Source organism: Scyliorhinus torazame, chromosome 19 (genome assembly GCF_047496885.1).
Source record: "Scyliorhinus torazame isolate Kashiwa2021f chromosome 19, sScyTor2.1, whole genome shotgun sequence".
Lineage (NCBI taxonomy): Eukaryota > Metazoa > Chordata > Chondrichthyes > Carcharhiniformes > Scyliorhinidae > Scyliorhinus > Scyliorhinus torazame.
Genome location: NC_092725.1, coordinates 3,260,156 through 3,284,197, shown reverse-complemented (window position 1 = coordinate 3,284,197; position 24,042 = coordinate 3,260,156). Strand labels below are relative to the sequence as shown.

At 62.9% G+C, this 24,042-nt stretch overlaps 1 protein-coding gene across 1 annotated transcript in view; it reads right to left on the bottom strand.

The window, feature by feature from the left end:
- Positions 1–679: 679 nt before the first annotated feature.
- Positions 680–24,042, bottom strand: part of LOC140396606 (coronin-1B-like) — a 96,346-nt gene continuing 72,983 nt past the window's right edge. The window contains exons 4-5 of the mRNA XM_072485403.1: positions 20,016–20,197; positions 680–730 (exon numbers count right to left, since the gene is read on the bottom strand). Coding sequence (XP_072341504.1) covers positions 680–730; positions 20,016–20,197 — 233 coding nt within the window. The remainder of the gene's footprint in view (positions 731–20,015; positions 20,198–24,042) is intronic.

The window sequence follows — 24,042 nt, the reverse complement described above, 5'->3', positions numbered from 1 at the left end:
AGCCCCCCCCCACCTCCCCACCCTACCATTCCACATCCTCAGAACGTCGCTAAGCATCAGCCTCGACTTGAGCAGAGAACGGGAGAAACAGCTGGCGGAGTCTGGGAGTCGGGACGCCTCGCTGCGCCTGTACGGGGCGTCGGCGTTTCCGCAGCTGGAGTACTACACACGGGTTGTCGGTCTCCTTGCGGTGGAGGAGACTCACATCGGAGGCAGTTCAGAGAAGGTCCACTGGACTGATTTATGGTATGGGTGGGGCGAGGGGGTCCGTCTCCGGAGAAGAGGTTTGAGCAGGTTGTGGGCCACGCGCCCGGCGCGGTTGAACGAGAGGCGATTTTATCGAAACGTATCAGATTCTGCGAGGGGGGGGGGGGGGGAGGGGGGGGCTCGACGGGGTGGATGCTGAGAGGATGTTTCCACCTCTGGGTTGAGGGGGGGGGGGGAGGGGGGAATCTAGAATGAGGTGAGGGGGAGCACAGGTGGGGGTGGGGCGAGAGAATAGTTCCAGAATAAGGGGCTCTTCCATCCGAGGCGGCAACGAGCAGGAATTTATTTTCTCGGGTGGGGGGGTGGGATTATATTTGAGGCCGAGTGAGGCAGATTTGTGATCGGAGACGGGGGGGGGGAGGCGAGGATTGTGGAGGGCGGTGGGGGAGGGGGAGAGACAGGAGTGCAGTGTTCAGATCGGGCAGGATCGTATCCAGTGGGCGGCAGTAAGGCCTACCACTGCCTAAGGTTTTTATAAGGAACACAAACACTTTACATTTGAGGGACTGGGGTTTGACCCTGCAACTTTCCCAGGGCCTGTTTGGTCCTGATCAGCCTGCGGCCTACCCCCTGCCCCTTTCCCAGGGCCCGTTTGGTTCTTATCAGCCTGCGGCCTACTTCCTGCCCCTTTCCCAGGCCTGTTTGGTCCTGATCAGCCTGGGGCCCACCCCCTGCCCCTTTCCCAGGGCCTGTTTGGTTCTTATCAGCCTGCGGCCTACTTCCTGCCCCTTTCCCAGGCCTGTTTGGTCCTGATCAGCCTGGGGCCTACTCCCTGTCCCTTTCCCAGGGCCTGTTTGGTTCTTATCAGCCTGCGGCCTACTCCCTGTCCCTTTCCCAGGGCCTGTTTGGTTCTTATCAGTCTGCAGCCTACTTCCTGTTCCTTTCCCAGGGCATGTTTGGTCCTGGTCAGCCTGGGGCCCATCTCCTGTCCCTTTCCCAGGGCCTGTTTGGTTCTGATAAGCCTGGGGCCTATCTCCTGTCCCTTTCCCAGGGCTGTTGCATCCTGATCAGCCTGGGGCCTATTCCCTGTCCCTTTCCCAGGGCCTGTTTGGTCCTGATCAGCCTGGGGCCTACTCCCTTCCCCTTTCCCAGGGCCTGTTTGGTCCTGGTCAGCCTGGGGCCTACTCCCTGCCCCTTTCCCAGGGCCTGTTTGGTCCTGGTCAGCCTGGGGCCTATCTCCTGCCCCTTTCCCAGGGCCTGTTGCGTCCTGATCAGCCTGGGGCCTACTCCCTGCCCCTTTCCCAGGGCCTGTTTGGTCCTGATCAGCCTGGGGCCTACTCCCTGCCCCTTTCCCAGGGCCTGTTTGGTCCTGGTCAGCCTGGGGCCTATCTCCTGTCCGTTTCCCAGGGCCTGTTGCGTCCTGATCAGCCTGGAGCCTGCTCCCTGCCCCTTTCCCAGGGCCTGTTTGGTCCTGGTCAGCCTGGGGCCTATCTCCTGCCCCTTTCCCAGGGCCTGTTGCGTCCTGATCAGCCTGGGGCCTACTCCCTGCCCCTTTCCCAGGGCCTGTTTGGTCCTAGTCAGCCTGGGGCTTACTCCCTGCCCCTTTCCCTGGGCCTGTTGCGTCCTGATCAGCCTGGGGCCTATCTCCTGTCCCTTTCCCAGGGCTCTGTTGCGTCCTGATCACCCTGGGGCCTCTCTCCTGTCCCTTTCACAGGGCCCGTTGCGTCCTGATCACCATGGGGCCTATCTCCTGTCCCTTTCCCCGGGCCTGTTGCGTCCTGATCAGCCTGGGGCCTACTCCCTGCGCCTTTCCCAGGGCCTGTTTGGTCCTGGTCAGCCTGGGGCCTACCCCTGCCCATTTCCCAGGGCTGTTTGGTCCTAGTCAGCCTGGGGCCTACTCCCTGCCCCTTTCCCAGGGCCTGTTTGGTCCTGATCAGCCTGCGGCCTACCCCCTGCCCCTTTCCCAGGGCCCGTTTGGTTCTTATCAGCCTGCGGCCTACTTCCTGCCCCTTTCCCAGGCCTGTTTGGTCCTGATCAGCCTGGGGCCCACCCCCTGCCCCTTTCCCAGGGCCTGTTTGGTTCTTATCAGCCTGCGGCCTACTTCCTGCCCCTTTCCCAGGCCTGTTTGGTCCTGATCAGCCTGGGGCCTACTCCCTGTCCCTTTCCCAGGGCCTGTTTGGTTCTTATCAGCCTGCGGCCTACTCCCTGTCCCTTTCCCAGGGCCTGTTTGGTTCTTATCAGTCTGCAGCCTACTTCCTGTTCCTTTCCCAGGGCATGTTTGGTCCTGGTCAGCCTGGGGCCCATCTCCTGTCCCTTTCCCAGGGCCTGTTTGGTTCTGATAAGCCTGGGGCCTATCTCCTGTCCCTTTCCCAGGGCCTGTTGCATCCTGATCAGCCTGGGGCCTATTCCCTGTCCCTTTCCCAGGGCCTGTTTGGTCCTGATCAGCCTGGGGCCTACTCCCTTCCCCTTTCCCAGGGCCTGTTTGGTCCTGGTCAGCCTGGGGCCTACTCCCTGCCCCTTTCCCAGGGCCTGTTTGGTCCTGGTCAGCCTGGGGCCTATCTCCTGCCCCTTTCCCAGGGCCTGTTGCGTCCTGATCAGCCTGGGGCCTACTCCCTGCCCCTTTCCCAGGGCCTGTTTGGTCCTGATCAGCCTGGGGCCTACTCCCTGCCCCTTTCCCAGGGCCTGTTTGGTCCTGGTCAGCCTGGGGCCTATCTCCTGTCCGTTTCCCAGGGCCTGTTGCGTCCTGATCAGCCTGGAGCCTGCTCCCTGCCCCTTTCCCAGGGCCTGTTTGGTCCTGGTCAGCCTGGGGCCTATCTCCTGCCCCTTTCCCAGGGCCTGTTGCGTCCTGATCAGCCTGGGGCCTACTCCCTGCCCCTTTCCCAGGGCCTGTTTGGTCCTAGTCAGCCTGGGGCTTACGCCCTGCCCCTTTCCCTGGGCCTGTTGCGTCCTGATCAGCCTGGGGCCTATCTCCTGTCCCTTTCCCAGGGCCTGTTGCGTCCTGATCACCCTGGGGCCTCTCTCCTGTCCCTTTCACAGGGCCCGTTGCGTCCTGATCACCATGGGGCCTATCTCCTGTCCCTTTCCCCGGGCCTGTTGCGTCCTGATCAGCCTGGGGCCTACTCCCTGCGCCTTTCCCAGGGCCTGTTTGGTCCTGGTCAGCCTGGGGCCTACCCCCTGCCCATTTCCCAGGGCTGTTTGGTCCTAGTCAGCCTGGGGCCTACTCCCTGCCCCTTTCCCAGGGCCTGTTTGGTCCTGGTCAGCCTGGGGCCTATCTCCTGTCCGTTTCCCAGGGCCTGTTGCGTCCTGATCAGCCTGGGGCCTACTCCCTGCCCCTTTCCCAGGGCCTGTTTGGTCCTGATCAGCCTGGGGCCCACCCCCTGCCCCTTTCCCAGGGCCTGTTTGGTTCTTATCAGCCTGCGGCCTACTTCCTGCCCCTTTCCCAGGCCTGTTTGGTCCTGATCAGCCTGGGGCCTACTCCCTGTCCCTTTCCCAGGGCCTGTTTGGTTCTTATCAACCTGCGGCCTACTCCCTGTCCCTTTCCCAGGGCCTGTTTGGTTCTTATCAGTCTGCAGCCTACTTCCTGTTCCTTTCCCAGGGCATGTTTGGTCCTGGTCAGCCTGGGGCCCATCTCCTGTCCCTTTCCCAGGGCCTGTTTGGTTCTGATAAGCCTGGGGCCTATCTCCTGTCCCTTTCCCAGGGCCTGTTGCATCCTGATCAGCCTGGGGCCTATTCCCTGTCCCTTTCCCAGGGCCTGTTTGGTCCTGATCAGCCTGGGGCCTACTCCCTTCCCCTTTCCCAGGGCCTGTTTGGTCCTGGTCAGCCTGGGGCCTACTCCCTGCCCCTTTCCCAGGGCCTGTTTGGTCCTGGTCAGCCTGGGGCCTATCTCCTGCCCCTTTCCCAGGGCCTGTTGCGTCCTGATCAGCCTGGGGCCTACTCCCTGCCCCTTTCCCAGGGCCTGTTTGGTCCTGATCAGCCTGGGGCCTACTCCCTGCCCCTTTCCCAGGGCCTGTTTGGTCCTGGTCAGCCTGGGGCCTATCTCCTGTCCGTTTCCCAGGGCCTGTTGCGTCCTGATCAGCCTGGGGCCTGCTCCCTGCCCCTTTCCCAGGGCCTGTTTGGTCCTGGTCAGCCTGGGGCCTATCTCCTGCCCCTTTCCCAGGGCCTGTTGCGTCCTGATCAGCCTGGGGCCTACTCCCTGCCCCTTTCCCAGGGCCTGTTGCGTCCTGATCAGCCTGGGGCCTATCTCCTGTCCGTTTCCCAGGGCCTGTTTGGTCCTGGTCAGCCTGGGGCCTACTCCCTGCCCCTTTCCCAGGGCCTGTTTGGTCCTGATCAGCCTGGGGCCCACCCCCTGCCCCTTTCCCAGGGCCCGTTTGGTTCTTATCAGCCTGCGGCCTACTTCCTGCCCCTTTCCCAGGCCTGTTTGGTCCTGATCAGCCTGGGGCCCACCCCCTGCCCCTTTCCCAGGGCCTGTTTGGTTCTTATCAGCCTGCGGCCTACTTCCTGCCCCTTTCCCAGGCCTGTTTGGTCCTGATCAGCCTGGGGCCTACTCCCTGTCCCTTTCCCAGGGCCTGTTTGGTTCTTATCAGCCTGCGGCCTACTCCCTGTCCCTTTCCCAGGGCCTGTTTGGTTCTTATCAGTCTGCAGCCTACTTCCTGTTCCTTTCCCAGGGCATGTTTGGTCCTGGTCAGCCTGGGGCCCATCTCCTGTCCCTTTCCCAGGGCCTGTTTGGTTCTGATAAGCCTGGGGCCTATCTCCTGTCCCTTTCCCAGGGCCTGTTGCATCCTGATCAGCCTGGGGCCTATTCCCTGTCCCTTTCCCAGGGCCTGTTTGGTCCTGATCAGCCTGGGGCCTACTCCCTTCCCCTTTCCCAGGGCCTGTTTGGTCCTGGTCAGCCTGGGGCCTACTCCCTGCCCCTTTCCCAGGGCCTGTTTGGTCCTGGTCAGCCTGGGGCCTATCTCCTGCCCCTTTCCCAGGGCCTGTTGCGTCCTGATCAGCCTGGGGCCTACTCCCTGCCCCTTTCCCAGGGCCTGTTTGGTCCTGATCAGCCTGGGGCCTACTCCCTGCCCCTTTCCCAGGGCCTGTTTGGTCCTGGTCAGCCTGGGGCCTATCTCCTGTCCGTTTCCCAGGGCCTGTTGCGTCCTGATCAGCCTGGGGCCTGCTCCCTGCCCCTTTCCCAGGGCCTGTTTGGTCCTGGTCAGCCTGGGGCCTATCTCCTGCCCCTTTCCCAGGGCCTGTTGTGTCCTGATCAGCCTGGGGCCTACTCCCTGCCCCTTTCCTAGGGCCTGTTTGGTCCTGGTCAGCCTGGGGCTTACTCCCTGCCCCTTTCCCTGGGCCTGTTGCGTCCTGATCAGCCTGGGGCCTATCTCCTGTCCCTTTCCCAGGGCCTGTTGCGTCCTGACCACCCTGGGGCCTCTCTCCTGTCCCTTTCACAGGGCCCGTTGCGTCCTGATCACCATGGGGCCTATCTCCTGTCCCTTTCCCCGGGCCTGTTGCGTCCTGATCAGCCTGGGGCCTACTCCCTGCCCCTTTCCCAGGGCCTGTTTGGTCCTGGTCAGCCTGGGGCCTACCCCCTGCCCATTTCCCAGGGCTGTTTGGTCCTAGTCAGCCTGGGGCCTACTCCCTGCCCCTTTCCCAGGGCCTGTTTGGTCCTGGTCAGCCTGGGGCCTATCTCCTGTCCGTTTCCCAGGGCCTGTTGCGTCCTGATCAGCCTGGGGCCTACTCCCTGCCCCTTTCCCAGGGCCTGTTTGGTCCTGATCAGCCTGGGGCCCACCCCCTGCCCCTTTCCCAGGGCCTGTTTGGTTCTTATCAGCCTGCGGCCTACTTCCTGCCCCTTTCCCAGGCCTGTTTGGTCCTGATCAGCCTGGGGCCTACTCCCTGTCCCTTTCCCAGGGCCTGTTTGGTTCTTATCAGCCTGCGGCCTACTCTCTGTCCCTTTCCCAGGGCCTGTTTGGTTCTTATCAGTCTGCAGCCTACTTCCTGTTCCTTTCCCAGGGCATGTTTGGTCCTGGTCAGCCTGGGGCCCATCTCCTGTCCCTTTCCCAGGGCCTGTTTGGTTCTGATAAGCCTGGGGCCTATCTCCTGTCCCTTTCCCAGGGCCTGTTGCATCCTGATCAGCCTGGGGCCTATTCCCTGTCCCTTTCCCAGGGCCTGTTTGGTCCTGATCAGCCTGGGGCCTACTCCCTTCCCCTTTCCCAGGGCCTGTTTGGTCCTGGTCAGCCTGGGGCCTACTCCCTGCCCCTTTCCCAGGGCCTGTTTGGTCCTGGTCAGCCTGGGGCCTATCTCCTGCCCCTTTCCCAGGGCCTGTTGCGTCCTGATCAGCCTGGGGCCTACTCCCTGCCCCTTTCCCAGGGCCTGTTTGGTCCTGATCAGCCTGGGGCCTACTCCCTGCCCCTTTCCCAGGGCCTGTTTGGTCCTGGTCAGCCTGGGGCCTATCTCCTGTCCGTTTCCCAGGGCCTGTTGCGTCCTGATCAGCCTGGGGCCTGCTCCCTGCCCCTTTCCCAGGGCCTGTTTGGTCCTGGTCAGCCTGGGGCCTATCTCCTGCCCCTTTCCCAGGGCCTGTTGCGTCCTGATCAGCCTGGGGCCTACTCCCTGCCCCTTTCCCAGGGCCTGTTTGGTCCTGGTCAGCCTGGGGCTTACTCCCTGCCCCTTTCCCTGGGCCTGTTGCGTCCTGATCAGCCTGGGGCCTATCTCCTGTCCCTTTCCCAGGGCCTGTTGCGTCCTGATCACCCTGGGGCCTCTCTCCTGTCCCTTTCACAGGGCCCGTTGCGTCCTGATCACCATGGGGCCTATCTCCTGTCCCTTTCCCCGGGCCTGTTGCGTCCTGATCAGCCTGGGGCCTACTCCCTGCCCCTTTCCCAGGGCCTGTTTGGTCCTGGTCAGCCTGGGGCCTACCCCCTGCCCATTTCCCAGGGCTGTTTGGTCCTAGTCAGCCTGGGGCCTACTCCCTGCCCCTTTCCCAGGGCCTGTTTGGTCCTGGTCAGCCTGGGGCCTATCTCCTGTCCGTTTCCCAGGGCCTGTTGCGTCCTGATCAGCCTGGGGCCTACTCCCTGCCCCTTTCCCAGGGCCTGTTTGGTCCTGATCAGCCTGGGGCCTACTCCCTGCCCCTTTCCCAGGGCCTGTTTGGTCCTGGTCAGCCTGGGGCTACTCCCTGCCCCTTTCCCAGGGCCTGTTTGGTCCTGGTCAGCCTGAGGCCTACTCCCTGCCCCTTTCCCAGGGCCTGTTTGGTCCTGATCAGCCTGGGGCCTATCTCCTGTCTGTTTCCCAGGGCCTGTTGCGTCCTGATCAGCCTGGGGCCTACTCCCTGCCCCTTTCCCAGGGCCTGTTGCGTCCTGATCAGCCTGGGGCCTATCTCCTGTCCGTTTCCCAGGGCCTGTTTGGTCCTGGTCAGCCTGGGGCCTACTCCCTGCCCCTTTCCCAGGGCCTGTTTGGTCCTGATCAGCCTGGGGCCCACCCCCTGCCCCTTTCCCAGGGCCCGTTTGGTTCTTATCAGCCTGCGGCCTACTTCCTGCCCCTTTCCCAGGCCTGTTTGGTCCTGATCAGCCTGGGGCCCACCCCCTGCCCCTTTCCCAGGGCCTGTTTGGTTCTTATCAGCCTGCGGCCTACTCCCTGTCCCTTTCCCAGGGCCTGTTTGGTTCTTATCAGTCTGCAGCCTACTTCCTGTTCCTTTCCCAGGGCATGTTTGGTCCTGGTCAGCCTGGGGCCCATCTCCTGTCCCTTTCCCAGGGCCTGTTTGGTTCTGATAAGCCTGGGGCCTATCTCCTGTCCCTTTCCCAGGGCCTGTTGCATCCTGATCAGCCTGGGGCCTATTCCCTGTCCCTTTCCCAGGGCCTGTTTGGTCCTGATCAGCCTGGGGCCTACTCCCTTCCCCTTTCCCAGGGCCTGTTTGGTCCTGGTCAGCCTGGGGCCTACTCCCTGCCCCTTTCCCAGGGCCTGTTTGGTCCTGGTCAGCCTGGGGCCTATCTCCTGCCCCTTTCCCAGGGCCTGTTGCGTCCTGATCAGCCTGGGGCCTACTCCCTGCCCCTTTCCCAGGGCCTGTTTGGTCCTGATCAGCCTGGGGCCTACTCCCTGCCCCTTTCCCAGGGCCTGTTTGGTCCTGGTCAGCCTGGGGCCTATCTCCTGTCCGTTTCCCAGGGCCTGTTGCGTCCTGATCAGCCTGGGGCCTGCTCCCTGCCCCTTTCCCAGGGCCTGTTTGGTCCTGGTCAGCCTGGGGCCTATCTCCTGCCCCTTTCCCAGGGCCTGTTGCGTCCTGATCAGCCTGGGGCCTACTCCCTGCCCCTTTCCCAGGGCCTGTTGCTTCCTGATCAGCCTGGGGCCTATCTCCTGTCCGTTTCCCAGGGCCTGTTTGGTCCTGGTCAGCCTGGGGCCTACTCCCTGCCCCTTTCCCAGGGCCTGTTTGGTCCTGATCAGCCTGGGGCCCACCCCCTGCCCCTTTCCCAGGGCCCGTTTGGTTCTTATCAGCCTGCGGCCTACTTCCTGCCCCTTTCCCAGGCCTGTTTGGTCCTGATCAGCCTGGGGCCCACCCCCTGCCCCTTTCCCAGGGCCTGTTTGGTTCTTATCAGCCTGCGGCCTACTTCCTGCCCCTTTCCCAGGCCTGTTTGGTCCTGATCAGCCTGGGGCCTACTCCCTGTCCCTTTCCCAGGGCCTGTTTGGTTCTTATCAGCCTGCGGCCTACTCCCTGTCCCTTTCCCAGGGCCTGTTTGGTTCTTATCAGTCTGCAGCCTACTTCCTGTTCCTTTCCCAGGGCATGTTTGGTCCTGGTCAGCCTGGGGCCCATCTCCTGTCCCTTTCCCAGGGCCTGTTTGGTTCTGATAAGCCTGGGGCCTATCTCCTGTCCCTTTCCCAGGGCCTGTTGCATCCTGATCAGCCTGGGGCCTATTCCCTGTCCCTTTCCCAGGGCCTGTTTGGTCCTGATCAGCCTGGGGCCTACTCCCTTCCCCTTTCCCAGGGCCTGTTTGGTCCTGGTCAGCCTGGGGCCTACTCCCTGCCCCTTTCCCAGGGCCTGTTTGGTCCTGGTCAGCCTGGGGCCTATCTCCTGCCCCTTTCCCAGGGCCTGTTGCGTCCTGATCAGCCTGGGGCCTACTCCCTGCCCCTTTCCCAGGGCCTGTTTGGTCCTGATCAGCCTGGGGCCTACTCCCTGCCCCTTTCCCAGGGCCTGTTTGGTCCTGGTCAGCCTGGGGCCTATCTCCTGTCCGTTTCCCAGGGCCTGTTGCGTCCTGATCAGCCTGGGGCCTGCTCCCTGCCCCTTTCCCAGGGCCTGTTTGGTCCTGGTCAGCCTGGGGCCTATCTCCTGCCCCTTTCCCAGGGCCTGTTGCGTCCTGATCAGCCTGGGGCCTACTCCCTGCCCCTTTCCTAGGGCCTGTTTGGTCCTGGTCAGCCTGGGGCTTACTCCCTGCCCCTTTCCCTGGGCCTGTTGCGTCCTGATCAGCCTGGGGCCTATCTCCTTTCCCTTTCCCAGGGCCTGTTGCGTCCTGATCACCCTGGGGCCTCTCTCCTGTCCCTTTCACAGGGCCCGTTGCGTCCTGATCACCATGGGGCCTATCTCCTGTCCCTTTCCCCGGGCCTGTTGCGTCCTGATCAGCCTGGGGCCTACTCCCTGCCCCTTTCCCAGGGCCTGTTTGGTCCTGGTCAGCCTGGGGCCTAACCCCTGCCCATTTCCCAGGGCTGTTTGGTCCTAGTCAGCCTGGGGCCTACTCCCTGCCCCTTTCCCAGGGCCTGTTTGGTCCTGGTCAGCCTGGGGCCTATCTCCTGTCCGTTTCCCAGGGCCTGTTGCGTCCTGATCAGCCTGGGGCCTACTCCCTGCCCCTTTCCCAGGGCCTGTTTGGTCCTGATCAGCCTGGGGCCCACCCCCTGCCCCTTTCCCAGGGCCTGTTTGGTTCTTATCAGCCTGCGGCCTACTTCCTGCCCCTTTCCCAGGCCTGTTTGGTCCTGATCAGCCTGGGGCCTACTCCCTGTCCCTTTCCCAGGGCCTGTTTGGTTCTTATCAGCCTGCGGCCTACTCCCTGTCCCTTTCCCAGGGCCTGTTTGGTTCTTATCAGTCTGCAGCCTACTTCCTGTTCCTTTCCCAGGGCATGTTTGGTCCTGGTCAGCCTGGGGCCCATCTCCTGTCCCTTTCCCAGGGCCTGTTTGGTTCTGATAAGCCTGGGGCCTATCTCCTGTCCCTTTCCCAGGGCCTGTTGCATCCTGATCAGCCTGGGGCCTATTCCCTGTCCCTTTCCCAGGGCCTGTTTGGTCCTGATCAGCCTGGGGCCTACTCCCTTCCCCTTTCCCAGGGCCTGTTTGGTCCTGGTCAGCCTGGGGCCTACTCCCTGCCCCTTTCCCAGGGCCTGTTTGGTCCTGGTCAGCCTGGGGCCTATCTCCTGCCCCTTTCCCAGGGCCTGTTGCGTCCTGATCAGCCTGGGGCCTACTCCCTGCCCCTTTCCCAGGGCCTGTTTGGTCCTGATCAGCCTGGGGCCTACTCCCTGCCCCTTTCCCAGGGCCTGTTTGGTCCTGGTCAGCCTGGGGCCTATCTCCTGTCCGTTTCCCAGGGCCTGTTGCGTCCTGATCAGCCTGGGGCCTGCTCGCTGCCCCTTTCCCAGGGCCTGTTTGGTCCTGGTCAGCCTGGGGCCTATCTCCTGCCCCTTTCCCAGGGCCTGTTGCGTCCTGATCAGCCTGGGGCATACTCCCTGTCCCTTTCCCAGGGCCTGTTTGGTCCTGGTCAGCCTGGGGCTTACTCCCTGCCCCTTTCCCTGGGCCTGTTGCGTCCTGATCAGCCTGGGGCCTATCTCCTGTCCCTTTCCCAGGGCCTGTTGTGTCCTGATCACCCTGGGGCCTCTCTCCTGTCCCTTTCACAGGGCCCGTTGCGTCCTGATCACCATGGGGCCTATCTCCTGTCCCTTTCCCCGGGCCTGTTGCGTCCTGATCAGCCTGGGGCCTACTCCCTGCCCCTTTCCCAGGGCCTGTTTGGTCCTGGTCAGCCTGGGGCCTACCCCCTGCCCATTTCCCAGGGCTGTTTGGTCCTAGTCAGCCTGGGGCCTACTCCCTGCCCCTTTCCCAGGGCCTGTTTGGTCCTGGTCAGCCTGGGGCCTATCTCCTGTCCGTTTCCCAGGGCCTGTTGCGTCCTGATCAGCCTGGGGCCTACTCCCTGCCCCTTTCCCAGGGCCTGTTTGGTCCTGATCAGCCTGGGGCCTACTCCCTGCCCCTTTCCCAGGGCCTGTTTGGTCCTGGTCAGCCTGAGGCCTACTCCCTGCCCCTTTCCCAGGGCCTGTTTGGTCCTGATCAGCCTGGGGCCTATCTCCTGTCTGTTTCCCAGGGCCTGTTGCGTCCTGATCAGCCTGGGGCCTACTCCCTGCCCCTTTCCCAGGGCCTGTTGCGTCCTGATCAGCCTGGGGCCTATCTCCTGTCCGTTTCCCAGGGCCTGTTTGGTCCTGGTCAGCCTGGGGCCTACTCCCTGCCCCTTTCCCAGGGCCTGTTTGGTCCTGATCAGCCTGGGGCCCACCCCCTGCCCCTTTCCCAGGGCCCGTTTGGTTCTTATCAGCCTGCGGCCTACTTCCTGCCCCTTTCCCAGGCCTGTTTGGTGCTGATCAGCCTGGGGCCCACCCCCTGCCCCTTTCCCAGGGCCTGTTTGGTTCTTATCAGCCTGCGGCCTACTTCCTGCCCCTTTCCCAGGCCTGTTTGGTCCTGATCAGCCTGGGGCCTACTCCCTGTCCCTTTCCCAGGGCCTGTTTGGTTCTTATCAGCCTGCGGCCTACTCCCTGTCCCTTTCCCAGGGCCTGTTTGGTTCTTATCAGTCTGCAGCCTACTTCCTGTTCCTTTCCCAGGGCATGTTTGGTCCTGGTCAGCCTGGGGCCCATCTCCTGTCCCTTTCCCAGGGCCTGTTTGGTTCTGATAAGCCTGGGGCCTATCTCCTGTCCCTTTCCCAGGGCCTGTTGCATCCTGATCAGCCTGGGGCCTATTCCCTGTCCCTTTCCCAGGGCCTGTTTGGTCCTGATCAGCCTGGGGCCTACTCCCTTCCCCTTTCCCAGGGCCTGTTTGGTCCTGGTCAGCCTGGGGCCTACTCCCTGCCCCTTTCCCAGGGCCTGTTTGGTCCTGGTCAGCCTGGGGCCTATCTCCTGCCCCTTTCCCAGGGCCTGTTGCGTCCTGATCAGCCTGGGGCCTACTCCCTGCCCCTTTCCCAGGGCCTGTTTGGTCCTGATCAGCCTGGGGCCTACTCCCTGCCCCTTTCCCAGGGCCTGTTTGGTCCTGGTCAGCCTGGGGCCTATCTCCTGTCCGTTTCCCAGGGCCTGTTGCGTCCTGATCAGCCTGGGGCCTGCTCCCTGCCCCTTTCCCAGGGCCTGTTTGGTCCTGGTCAGCCTGGGGCCTATCTCCTGCCCCTTTCCCAGGGCCTGTTGCGTCCTGATCAGCCTGGGGCCTACTCCCTGCCCCTTTCCCAGGGCCTGTTTGGTCCTGGTCAGCCTGGGGCTTACTCCCTGCCCCTTTCCCTGGGCCTGTTGCGTCCTGATCAGCCTGGGGCCTATCTCCTGTCCCTTTCCCAGGGCCTGTTGCGTCCTGATCACCCTGGGGCCTCTCTCCTGTCCCTTTCACAGGGCCCGTTGCGTCCTGATCACCATGGGGCCTATCTCCTGTCCCTTTCCCCGGGCCTGTTGCGTCCTGATCAGCCTGGGGCCTACTCCCTGCCCCTTTCCGAGGGCCTGTTTGGTCCTGGTCAGCCTGGGGCCTACCACCTGCCCATTTCCCAGGGCTGTTTGGTCCTAGTCAGCCTGGGGCCTACTCCCTGCCCCTTTCCCAGGGCCTGTTTGGTCCTGGTCAGCCTGGGGCCTATCTCCTGTCCGTTTCCCAGGGCCTGTTGCGTCCTGATCAGCCTGGGGCCTACTCCCTGCCCCTTTCCCAGGGCCTGTTTGGTCCTGATCAGCCTGGGGCCCACCCCCTGCCCCTTTCCCAGGGCCTGTTTGGTTCTTATCAGCCTGCGGCCTACTTCCTGCCCCTTTCCCAGGCCTGTTTGGTCCTGATCAGCCTGGGGCCTACTCCCTGTCCCTTTCCCAGGGCCTGTTTGGTTCTTATCAGCCTGCGGCCTACTCCCTGTCCCTTTCCCAGGGCCTGTTTGGTTCTTATCAGTCTGCAGCCTACTTCCTGTTCCTTTCCCAGGGCATGTTTGGTCCTGGTCAGCCTGGGGCCCATCTCCTGTCCCTTTTCCAGGGCCTGTTTGGTTCTGATAAGCCTGGGGCCTATCTCCTGTCCCTTTCCCAGGGCCTGTTGCATCCTGATCAGCCTGGGGCCTATTCCCTGTCCCTTTCCCAGGGCCTGTTTGGTCCTGATCAGCCTGGGGCCTACTCCCTTCCCCTTTCCCAGGGCCTGTTTGGTCCTGGTCAGCCTGGGGCCTACTCCCTGCCCCTTTCCCAGGGCCTGTTTGGTCCTGGTCAGCCTGGGGCCTATCTCTCGCCCCTTTCCCAGGGCCTGTTGCGTCCTGATCAGCCTGGGGCCTACTCCCTGCCCCTTTCCCAGGGCCTGTTTGGTCCTGATCAGCCTGGGGCCTACTCCCTGCCCCTTTCCCAGGGCCTGTTTGGTCCTGGTCAGCCTGGGGCCTATCTCCTGTCCGTTTCCCAGGGCCTGTTGCGTCCTGATCAGCCTGGGGCCTGCTCCCTGCCCCTTTCCCAGGGCCTGTTTGGTCCTGGTCAGCCTGGGGCCTATCTCCTGCCCCTTTCCCAGGGCCTGTTGCGTCCTGATCAGCCTGGGGCCTACTCCCTGCCCCTTTCCCAGGGCCTGTTTGGTCCTGGTCAGCCTGGGGCTTACTCCCTGCCCCTTTCCCTGGGCCTGTTGCGTCCTGATCAGCCTGGGGCCTATCTCCTGTCCCTTTCCCAGGGCCTGTTGCGTCCTGATCACCCTGGGGCCTCTCTCCTGTCCCTTTCACAGGGCCCGTTGCGTCCTGATCACCATGGGGCCTATCTCCTGTCCCTTTCCCCGGGCCTGTTGCGTCCTGATCAGCCTGGGGCCTACTCCCTGCCCCTTTCCCTGGGCCTGTTTGGTCCTGGTCAGCCTGGGGCCTACCCCCTGCCCATTTCCCAGGGCTGTTTGGTCCTAGTCAGCCTGGGGCCTACTCCCTGCCCCTTTCCCAGGGCCTGTTTGGTCCTGGTCAGCCTGGGGCCTATCTCCTGTCCGTTTCCCAGGGCCTGTTGCGTCCTGATCAGCCTGGGGCCTACTCCCTGCCCCTTTCCCAGGGCCTGTTTGGTCCTGATCAGCCTGGGGCCCACCCCCTGCCCCTTTCCCAGGGCCTGGTTGGTTCTTATCAGCCTGCGGCCTACTTCCTGCCCCTTTCCCAGGCCTGTTTGGTCCTGATCAGCCTGGGGCCTACTCCCTGTCCCTTTCCCAGGGCCTGTTTGGTTCTTATCAGCCTGCGGCCTACTCCCTGTCCCTTTCCCAGGGCCTGTTTGGTTCTTATCAGTCTGCAGCCTACTTCCTGTTCCTTTCCCAGGGCATGTTTGGTCCTGGTCAGCCTGGGGCCCATCTCCTGTCCCTTTCCCAGGGCCTGTTTGGTTCTGATAAGCCTGGGGCCTATCTCCTGTCCCTTTCCCAGGGCCTGTTGCATCCTGATCAGCCTGGTGCCTATTCCCTGTCCCTTTCCCAGGGCCTGTTTGGTCCTGATCAGCCTGGGGCCTACTCCCTTCCCCTTTCCCAGGGCCTGTTTGGTCCTGGTCAGCCTGGGCCCTATCTCCTGCCCCTTTCCCAGGGCCTGTTGCGTCCTGATCAGCCTGGGGCCTACTCCCTGCCCCTTTCCCAGGGCCTGTTTGGTCCTGATCAGCCTGGGGCCTACTCCCTGCCCCTTTCCCAGGGCCTGTTTGGTCCTGGTCAGCCTGGGGCCTATCTCCTGTCCGTTTCCCAGGGCCTGTTGCATCCTGATCAGCCTGGGGCCTGCTCCCTGCCCCTTTCCCAGGGCCTGTTTGGTCCTGGTCAGCCTGGGGCCTATCTCCTGCCCCTTTCCCAGGGCCTGTTGCGTCCTGATCAGCCTGGGGCCTACTCCCTGCCCCTTTCCCAGGGCCTGTTTGGTCCTGGTCAGCCTGGGGCTTACTCCCTGCCCCTTTCCCTGGGCCTGTTGCGTCCTGATCAGCCTGGGGCCTATCTCCTGTCCCTTTCCCAGGGCCTGTTGCGTCCTGATCACCCTGGGGCCTCTCTCCTGTCCCTTTCACAGGGCCCGTTGCGTCCTGATCACCATGGGGCCTATCTCCTGTCCCTTTCCCCGGACCTGTTGCGTCCTGATCAGCCTGGGGCCTACTCCCTGCCCCTTTCCCAGGGCCTGTTTGGTCCTGGTCAGCCTGGGGCCTACCCCCTGCCCATTTCCCAGGGCTGTTTGGTCCTAGTCAGCCTGGGGCCTACTCCCTGCCCCTTTCCCAGGGCCTGTTTGGTCCTGGTCAGCCTGGGGCCTATCTCCTGTCCGTTTCCCAGGGCCTGTTGCGTCCTGATCAGCCTGGGGCCTACTCCCTGCCCCTTTCCCAGGGCCTGTTTGGTCCTGATCAGCCTGGGGCCCACCCCCTGCCCCTTTCCCAGGGCCTGTTTGGTTCTTATCAGCCTGCGGCCTACTTCCTGCCCCTTTCCCAGGCCTGTTTGGTCCTGATCAGCCTGGGGCCTACTCCCTGTCCCTTTCCCAGGGCCTGTTTGGTTCTTATCAGTCTGCAGCCTACTTCCTGTTCCTTTCCCAGGGCATGTTTGGTCCTGGTCAGCCTGGGGCCCATCTCCTGTCCCTTTCCCAGGGCCTGTTTGGTTCTGATAAGCCTGGGGCCTATCTCCTGTCCCTTTCCCAGGGCCTGTTGCATCCTGATCAGCCTGGGGCCTATTCCCTGTCCCTTTCCCAGGGCCTGTTTGGTCCTGATCAGCCTGGGGCCTACTCCCTTCCCCTTTCCCAGGGCCTGTTTGGTCCTGGTCAGCCTGGGGCCTACTCCCTGCCCCTTTCCCAGGGCCTGTTTGGTCCTGGTCAGCCTGGGGCCTATCTCCTGCCCCTTTCCCAGGGCCTGTTGCGTCCTGATCAGCCTGGGGCCTACTCCCTGCCCCTTTCCCAGGGCCTGTTTGGTCCTGATCAGCCTGGGGCCTACTCCCTGCCCCTTTCCCAGGGCCTGTTTGGTCCTGGTCAGCCTGGGGCCTATCTCCTGTCCGTTTCCCAGGGCCTGTTGCGTCCTGATCAGCCTGGGGCCTGCTCCCTGTCCCTTTCCCAGGGCCTGTTTGGTCCTGGTCAGCCTGGGGCCTATCTCCTGCCCCTTTCCCAGGGCCTGTTGCGTCCTGATCAGCCTGGGGCCTACTCCCTGCCCCTTTCCCAGGGCCTGTTTGGTCCTGGTCAGCCTGGGGCTTACTCCCTGCCCCTTTCCCTGGGCCTGTTGCGTCCTGATCAGCCTGGGGCCTATCTCCTGTCCCTTTCCCAGGGCCTGTTGCATCCTGATCACCCTGGGGCCTCTCTCCTGTCCCTTTCACAGGGCCCGTTGCGTCCTGATCACCATGGCGCCTATCTCCTGTCCCTTTCCCCGGGCCTGTTGCGTCCTGATCAGCCTGGGGCCTACTCCCTGCCCCTTTCCCAGGGCCTGTTTGGTCCTGGTCAGCCTGGGGCCTACCCCCTGCCCATTTCCCAGGGCTGTTTGGTCCTAGTCAGCCTGGGGCCTACTCCCTGCCCCTTTCCCAGGGCCTGTTTGGTCCTGGTCAGCCTGGGGCCTATCTCCTGTCCGTTTCCCAGGGCCTGTTGCATCCTGATCAGCCTGGGGCCTACTCCCTGCCCCTTTCCCAGGGCCTGTTTGGTCCTGATCAGCCTGGGGCCTACTCCCTGCCCCTTTCCCAGGGCCTGTTTGGTCCTGGTCAGCCTGGGGCTACTCCCTGCCCCTTTCCCAGGGCCTGTTTGGTCCTGGTCAGCCTGAGGCCTACTCCCTGCCCCTTTCCCAGGGCCTGTTTGGTCCTGATCAGCCTGGGGCCTATCTCCTGTCTGTTTCCCAGGGCCTGTTGCGTCCTGATCAGCCTGGGGCCTACTCCCTGCCCCTTTCCCAGGGCCTGTTGCGTCCTGATCAGCCTGGGGCCTATCTCCTGTCCGTTTCCCAGGGCCTGTTTGGTCCTGGTCAGCCTGGGGCCTACTCCCTGCCCCTTTCCCAGGGCCTGTTTGGTCCTGGTCAGCCTGGGGCCCACCCCCTGCCCCTTTCCCAGGGCCTGTTTGGTTCTTATCAGCCTGCGGCCTACTTCCTGCCCCTTTCCCAGGCCTGTTTGGTCCTGATCAGCCTGGGGCCTACTCCCTGTCCCTTTCCCAGGGCCTGTTTGGTTCTTATCAGCCTGCGGCCTACTCCCTGTCCCTTTCCCAGGGCCTGTTTGGTTCTTATCAGTCTGCAGCCTACTTCCTGTTCCTTTCCCAGGGCATGTTTGGTCCTGGTCAGCCTGGGGCCCATCTCCTGTCCCTTTCCCAGGGCCTGTTTGGTTCTGATAAGCCTGGGGCCTATCTCCTGTCCCTTTCCCAGGGCCTGTTGCATCCTGATCAGCCTGGGGCCTATTCCCTGTCCCTTTCCCAGGCCTGTTTGGTCCTGATCAGCCTGGGGCCTACTCCCTTCCCCTTTCCCAGGGCCTGTTTGGTCCTGGTCAGCCTGGGGCCTACTCCCTGCCCCTTTCCCAGGGCCTGTTTGGTCCTGGTCAGCCTGGGGCCTATCTCCTGCCCCTTTCCCAGGGCCTGTTGCGTCCTGATCAGCCTGGGGCCTACTCCCTGCCCCTTTCCCAGGGCCTGTTTGGTCCTAATCAGCCTGGGGCCTACTCCCTGCCCCTTTCCCAGGGCCTGTTTGGTCCTGGTCAGCCTGGGGCCTATCTCCTGTCCGTTTCCCAGGGCCTGTTGCGTCCTGATCAGCCTGGGGCCTGCTCCCTGCCCCTTTCCCAGGGCCTGTTTGGTCCTGGTCAGCCTGGGGCCTATCTCCTGCCCCTTTCCCAGGGCCTGTTGCGTCCTGATCAGCCTGGGGCCTACTCCCTGCCCCTTTCCCAGGGCCTGTTTGGTCCTGGTCAGCCTGGGGCTTACTCCCTGCCCCTTTCCCTGGGCCTGTTGCGTCCTGATCAGCCTGGGGCCTATCTCCTGTCCCTTTCCCAGGGCCTGTTGCGTCCTGATCACCCTGGGGCCTCTCTCCTGTCCCTTTCACAGGGCCCGTTGCGTCCTGATCACCATGGGGCCTATCTCCTGTCCCTTTCCCCGGGCCTGTTGCGTCCTGATCAGCCTGGGGCCTACTCCCGGCCCCTTTCCCAGGGCCTGTTTGGTCCTGGTCAGCCTGGGGCCTACTCCCTGCCCATTTCCCAGGGCTGTTTGGTCCTAGTCAGCCTGGGGCCTACTCCCTGCCCCTTTCCCAGGGCCTGTTTGGTCCTGGTCAGCCTGGGGCCTATCTCCTGTCCGTTTCCCAGGGCCTGTTGCCTCCTGATCAGCCTGGGGCCTACTCCCTGCCCCTTTCCCAGGGCCTGTTTGGTCCTGATCAGCCTGGGGCCTACTCCCTGCCCCTTTCCCAGGGCCTGTTTGGTCCTGGTCAGCCTGGGGCCTACTCCCTGCCCCTTTCCCAGGGCCTGTTTGGTCCTGGTCAGCCTGAGGCCTACTCCCTGCCCCTTTCCCAGGGCCTGTTTGGTCCTGATCAGCCTGGGGCCTATCTCCTGTCTGTTTCCCAGGGCCTGTTGCGTCCTGATCAGCCTGGGGCCTACTCCCTGCCCCTTTCCCAGGGCCTGTTGCGTCCTGATCAGCCTGGGGCCTATCTCCTGTCCGTTTCCCAGGGCCTGTTTGGTCCTGGTCAGCCTGGGGCCTACTCCCTGCCCCTTTCCCAGGGCCTGTTTGGTCCTGGTCAGCCTGGGGCCTATCTCCTGTCTGTTTCCCAGGGCCTGTTGCGTCCTGATCAGCCTGGGGCCTACTCCCTGCCCCTTTCCCTGGGCCTGTTTGGTTCTTATCAGCCTGGGGCCTACTCCCTGCCCCTTTCCCAGAGCCTGTTTGGTCCTGATCAGCCTGGGGCCTACTCCATGCCCCTTTCCCAGGTCCTGTTTGGTCCTGGTCAGCCTGGGGCCTACTCCCTGCCCCTTTCCCAGGGCCTGTTGCGTCCTGATCAGCCTGGGGCCTATCTCCTGTCCGTTTCCCAGGGCCTGTTGCATCCTGATCAGCCTGGGGCCTATCTCCTGCCCCTTTCCCAAGGCCTGTTTGGTCCTGGTCAGCCTGGGGCCTATCTCCTGTCCGTTTCCCAGGGCCTGTTGCGTCCTGATCAGCCTGGGGCCTATCTCCTGTCCCTTTTCCAGGGCCTGTTGCGTCCCGATTAAACCGAGGAGACCAGTCTTTGTATCTGTTGTCCACAGGCAAGGCCCCTTCCTCACTGCCCCTCGAACGGGTGGGAGCGGGCCACTGTCTTCCGTATGACGTTGACCCCCCCCCAGACCATGTCGGAGACGCGATTAAGAGTCGACCGCATTTGCTGTGGGGTCTGGAGCCAAGCAGGTGAGGGCGGCAGATTTAATAATAATAATCTTTACTGTCACAAGTCGGCTTACATTAACGCTGCAATGAAGTTACTGTGAAAATCTCCTCGTCGCCACATTCCGGCGCCTGTTCGGGTCACAGAGGGAGAATTCAGAATGTCCAAATTACCTAACAGGGACTCTTGGGACGTGTGGGAGGAAACCGGAGCACCCGGAGGAAACCCATGCACACACGGGGAGAACGTGCAGACTCCGCACGGACAGTGACCCAGCGGGGAATCGAACCTGGGACCCTGTAGCTGTGAGGCAGCAGTGCTAACCACTGTGCTGCCCTGATTTCCTCCCGATATTCCAGGTGACCCCACCGTGCTCACCCTCCGTCCACCCCTCACTCCCTCACTCACCAAGGTGACGGTCTTTTTCCGGGGATCGATGATCCGCAGTTTCTTATCCTTGCATGATGTGAGGAGCTTGCTCCCGTTGACATTCCAGCAAGTGCTGAAGATGGTGTCCGGGTGCATCGTGTCCAACACAATCATCTTCTCCGCGGTACTCACGTTCCATATAATGATGACGTTATCACACCCTGAGGGTCAGCGGAGCGGAGGGGAGGGGAGAGAGACGGGGAGGAGAGAGAGAGAGACGGGGAGGAGCGAGAGACGGGGAGGAGCGAGAGACGGGGAGGAGAGAGAGAGAGACGGGGAGGAGAGAGAGAGAGAGATGGGGAGGAGAGAGAGAGAGACGGGGAGGAGAGAGAGTGACGGGGAGGAGAGAGAGAGAGAGACGGGGAGGAGAGAAAGAGAGACGGGGAGGAGAGAGAGAGAGAGACGGGGAGGAGAGAGAGAGAGAGACGGGGGGAGAGAGAGAGAGAGACGGGGGGAGAGAGAGAGAGAGACAGGGAGGAGAGAGAGAGACGGGGAGGAGAGAGAGAGAGAGATGGGGAGGAGAGAGAGAGAGAGACGGGGAGGAGAGAGAGAGACAGGGAGGAGAGAGAGAGAGAGACGGGGGGGAGAGAGAGAGAGACGGGGAGGAGAGAGAGAGAGAGACGGGGAGGAGAGAGAGAGACAGGGAGGAGAGAGAGAGAGAGACGGGGGGGAGAGAGAGAGAGAGACGGGGAGGAGAGAGAGAGAGAGACGGGGAGGAGAGAGAGAAACGGGGAGGAGAGAGAGAGAGAGACGGGGAGGAGAGAGAGAAACGGGGAGGAGAGAGAGAGAGAGACGGGGAGGAGAGAGAGAAACGGGGAGGAGAGAGAGAGAGAGACGGGGAAGAGAGAGAGACGGGGAGGAGCGAGAGACGGGGAGGAGAGAGAGAGAGACGGGGAGGAGAGAGAGAGACGGGGAGGAGAGAGAGAGAGAGAGACGGGGAGGAGAGAGAGAGAGAGACGGGGGAAGAGAGAGAGAGAGACGGGGAGGAGAGAGAGAGAGAGACAGGAAGGAGAGAGAGAGAGAGACGGGGAGGAGAGAGAGAGAGAGATGGGGAGGAGAGAGAGAGAGAGACGGAGAGGAGAGAGAGAGAGAGACGGGGAGGAGAGAGAGAGAGAGACGGGGAGGAGAGAGAGAGAGAGACGGGGAGGAGAGAGAGAGAGAGAGGACGGGGGGAGAGAGAGAGAGAGACGGGGAGGAGAGAGAGAGAGAGGACGGGGGGAGAGAGAGAGAGAGACGGGGGGAGATCATCAGAACTCACAGCAGCACAACTCAGAGATTAAACCTCTGAATTCCGCCTTCTCGCCCCATAATCCCCCCCCCTCGAAACCCACACACTGACCCCAAATCCCACCACCCCCTGAATCCCACACACTAATCCCTCCCCGAATCCCACACACTGATCCCCCCGAATCCCACACACTGATCCCCCCCGAATCCCACACAGTGACCCCCTCCCGAATCCCACACACTGACCCCCCCGAATCCCACACACTGATCCCCCCCCGAATCCCACACACTGTACCCCCCGAATCCCACACACTGATCCCCCCCCGAATCCCACACAGTGACCCCCCCGAATCCCACACACTGACCCCCCCGAATCCCACACACTGACCCCCCCCGAATCCCACACACTGACCCCCCCCGAATCCCACACACTGACCCCCCCTAATCCCACACACTGACCCCCCCCGAATCCCACACACTGACCCCCCCGAATCCCACACACTGATCCCCCCCGAATCCCACACACTGATCCCCCCCCGAATCCCACACACTGACCCCCCCCGAATCCCACACACTGATCCCCCCCGAATCCCACACACTGACCCCCCCCCCTGAATCCCACACACTGATCCCCCCCGAATCCCACACAGTGATCCCCCCCGAATCCCACACACTGACCCCCCCGAATCCCACACACTGATCCCCCCCGAATCCCACACACTGACCCCCCCCGAATCCCACACACTGATCCCCCCCGAATCCCACACACTGATCCCCCCCCCGAATCCCACACACTGACCCCCCCGAATCCAACACACTGATCCCCCCCGAATCCCACACACTGACCCCCCCGAATCCCACACACTGACCCCCCCGAATCCCACACACTGATCCCCCCCCGAATCCCACACACTGATCCCCCCCCGAATCCCACACACTGATCCCCCCCGAATCCCACACACTGACCCCCCCGAATCCCACACACTGATCCCCCCCGAATCCCACACACTGACCCCCCCGAATCCCACACACTGACCCCCCCGAATCCCACACACTGACCCCCCCGAATCCCACACACTGACCCCCCCGAATCCCACACACTGATCCCCCCCCGAATCCCACACACTGATCCCCCCCCGAATCCCACACACTGATCCCCCCCGAATCCCACACACTGACCCCCCCGAATCCAACACACTGATCCCCCCCGAATCCCACACACTGACCCCCCGAATCCCACACACTGACCCCCCCGAATCCCACACACTGACCCCCCCCGAATCCCACACACTGATCCCCCCCCGAATCCCACACACTGATCCCCCCCCGAATCCCACACACTGATCCCCCCCGAATCCCACACACTGATCCCCCCCCGAATCCCACACACTGATCCCCCCCGAATCCCACACACTGACCCCCCCCGAATCCCACACACTGACCCCCCCCCGAATCCCACACACTGATCCCCCCCGAATCCCACACACTGACCCCCCCGAATCCCACACACTGATCCCCCCCGAATCCCACACACTGACCCCCCCCCTGAATCCCACACACTGACCCCCCCGAATCCCACACACTGATCCCCCCCCCGAATCCCACACACTGATCCCCCCCGAATCCCACACACTGATCCCCCCGAATCCCACACACTGACCCCCCCGAATCCGACACACTGATCCCCCCCGAATCCCACACACTGACCCCCCCGAATCCCACACACTGATCCCCCCCGAATCCCACACACTGACCCCTCCGAATCCCACACACTGACCCCCCCGAATCCGACACACTGATCCCCCCCGAATCCCACACACTGACCCCCCCGAATCCCACACACTGATCCCCCCCAAATCCCACACACTGACCCCCCCCGAATCCCACACACTGACCCCCACGAATCCCACACACTGATCCCCCCCTGAATCTCACACATTGACCCCCCCTAATCCCACACACTGACCCCCCCGAATCCCACACACTGACCCCCCCCGAATCCCACACACTGACCCCCCCCGAATCCCACACATTGACCCCCCCCGAATCCCACACACTGATCCCCCCCGAATCCCACACATTGACCCCCCCCGAATCCCACACACTGACCCCCCCCGAATCCCACACATTGACACCCCCCGAATCCGACACACTGATCCCCCCCGAATCCCACACACTGACCCCCCCGAATCCCACACACTGATCCCCCCCGAATCCCACACACTGACCCCCCCCGAATCCCACACACTGACCCCCCCGAATCCCACACACTGATCCCCCCCTGAATCTCACACATTGACCCCCCCTAATCCCACACACTGACCCCCCCGAATCCCACACACTGACCCCCCCCGAATCCCACACACTGACCCCCCCCGAATCCCACACATTGACCCCCCCGAATCCCACACACTGAACCCCCCCGAATCCCACACACTGACCCCCCCCGAATCCCACACACTGACCCCCCCCGAATCCCACACACTGACCCCCCCTGAATCCCACACACTGACCCCCCCCGAATCCCACACACTGACCCCCCCCGAATCCCACACACTGACACCCCCGAATCCCACACACTGACACCCCCCCGAATCCCACACACTGAACCCCCCCGAATCCCACACACTGATCCCCCCCCAAATCCCACACACTGACCCCCCCAAATCCCACACACTGACCCCCCCCGAATCCCACACACTGAACCCTCCGAATCCCACACACTGATCCCCCCCTGTATCTCACACATTGACCCCCCCTAATCCCACACACTGACCCC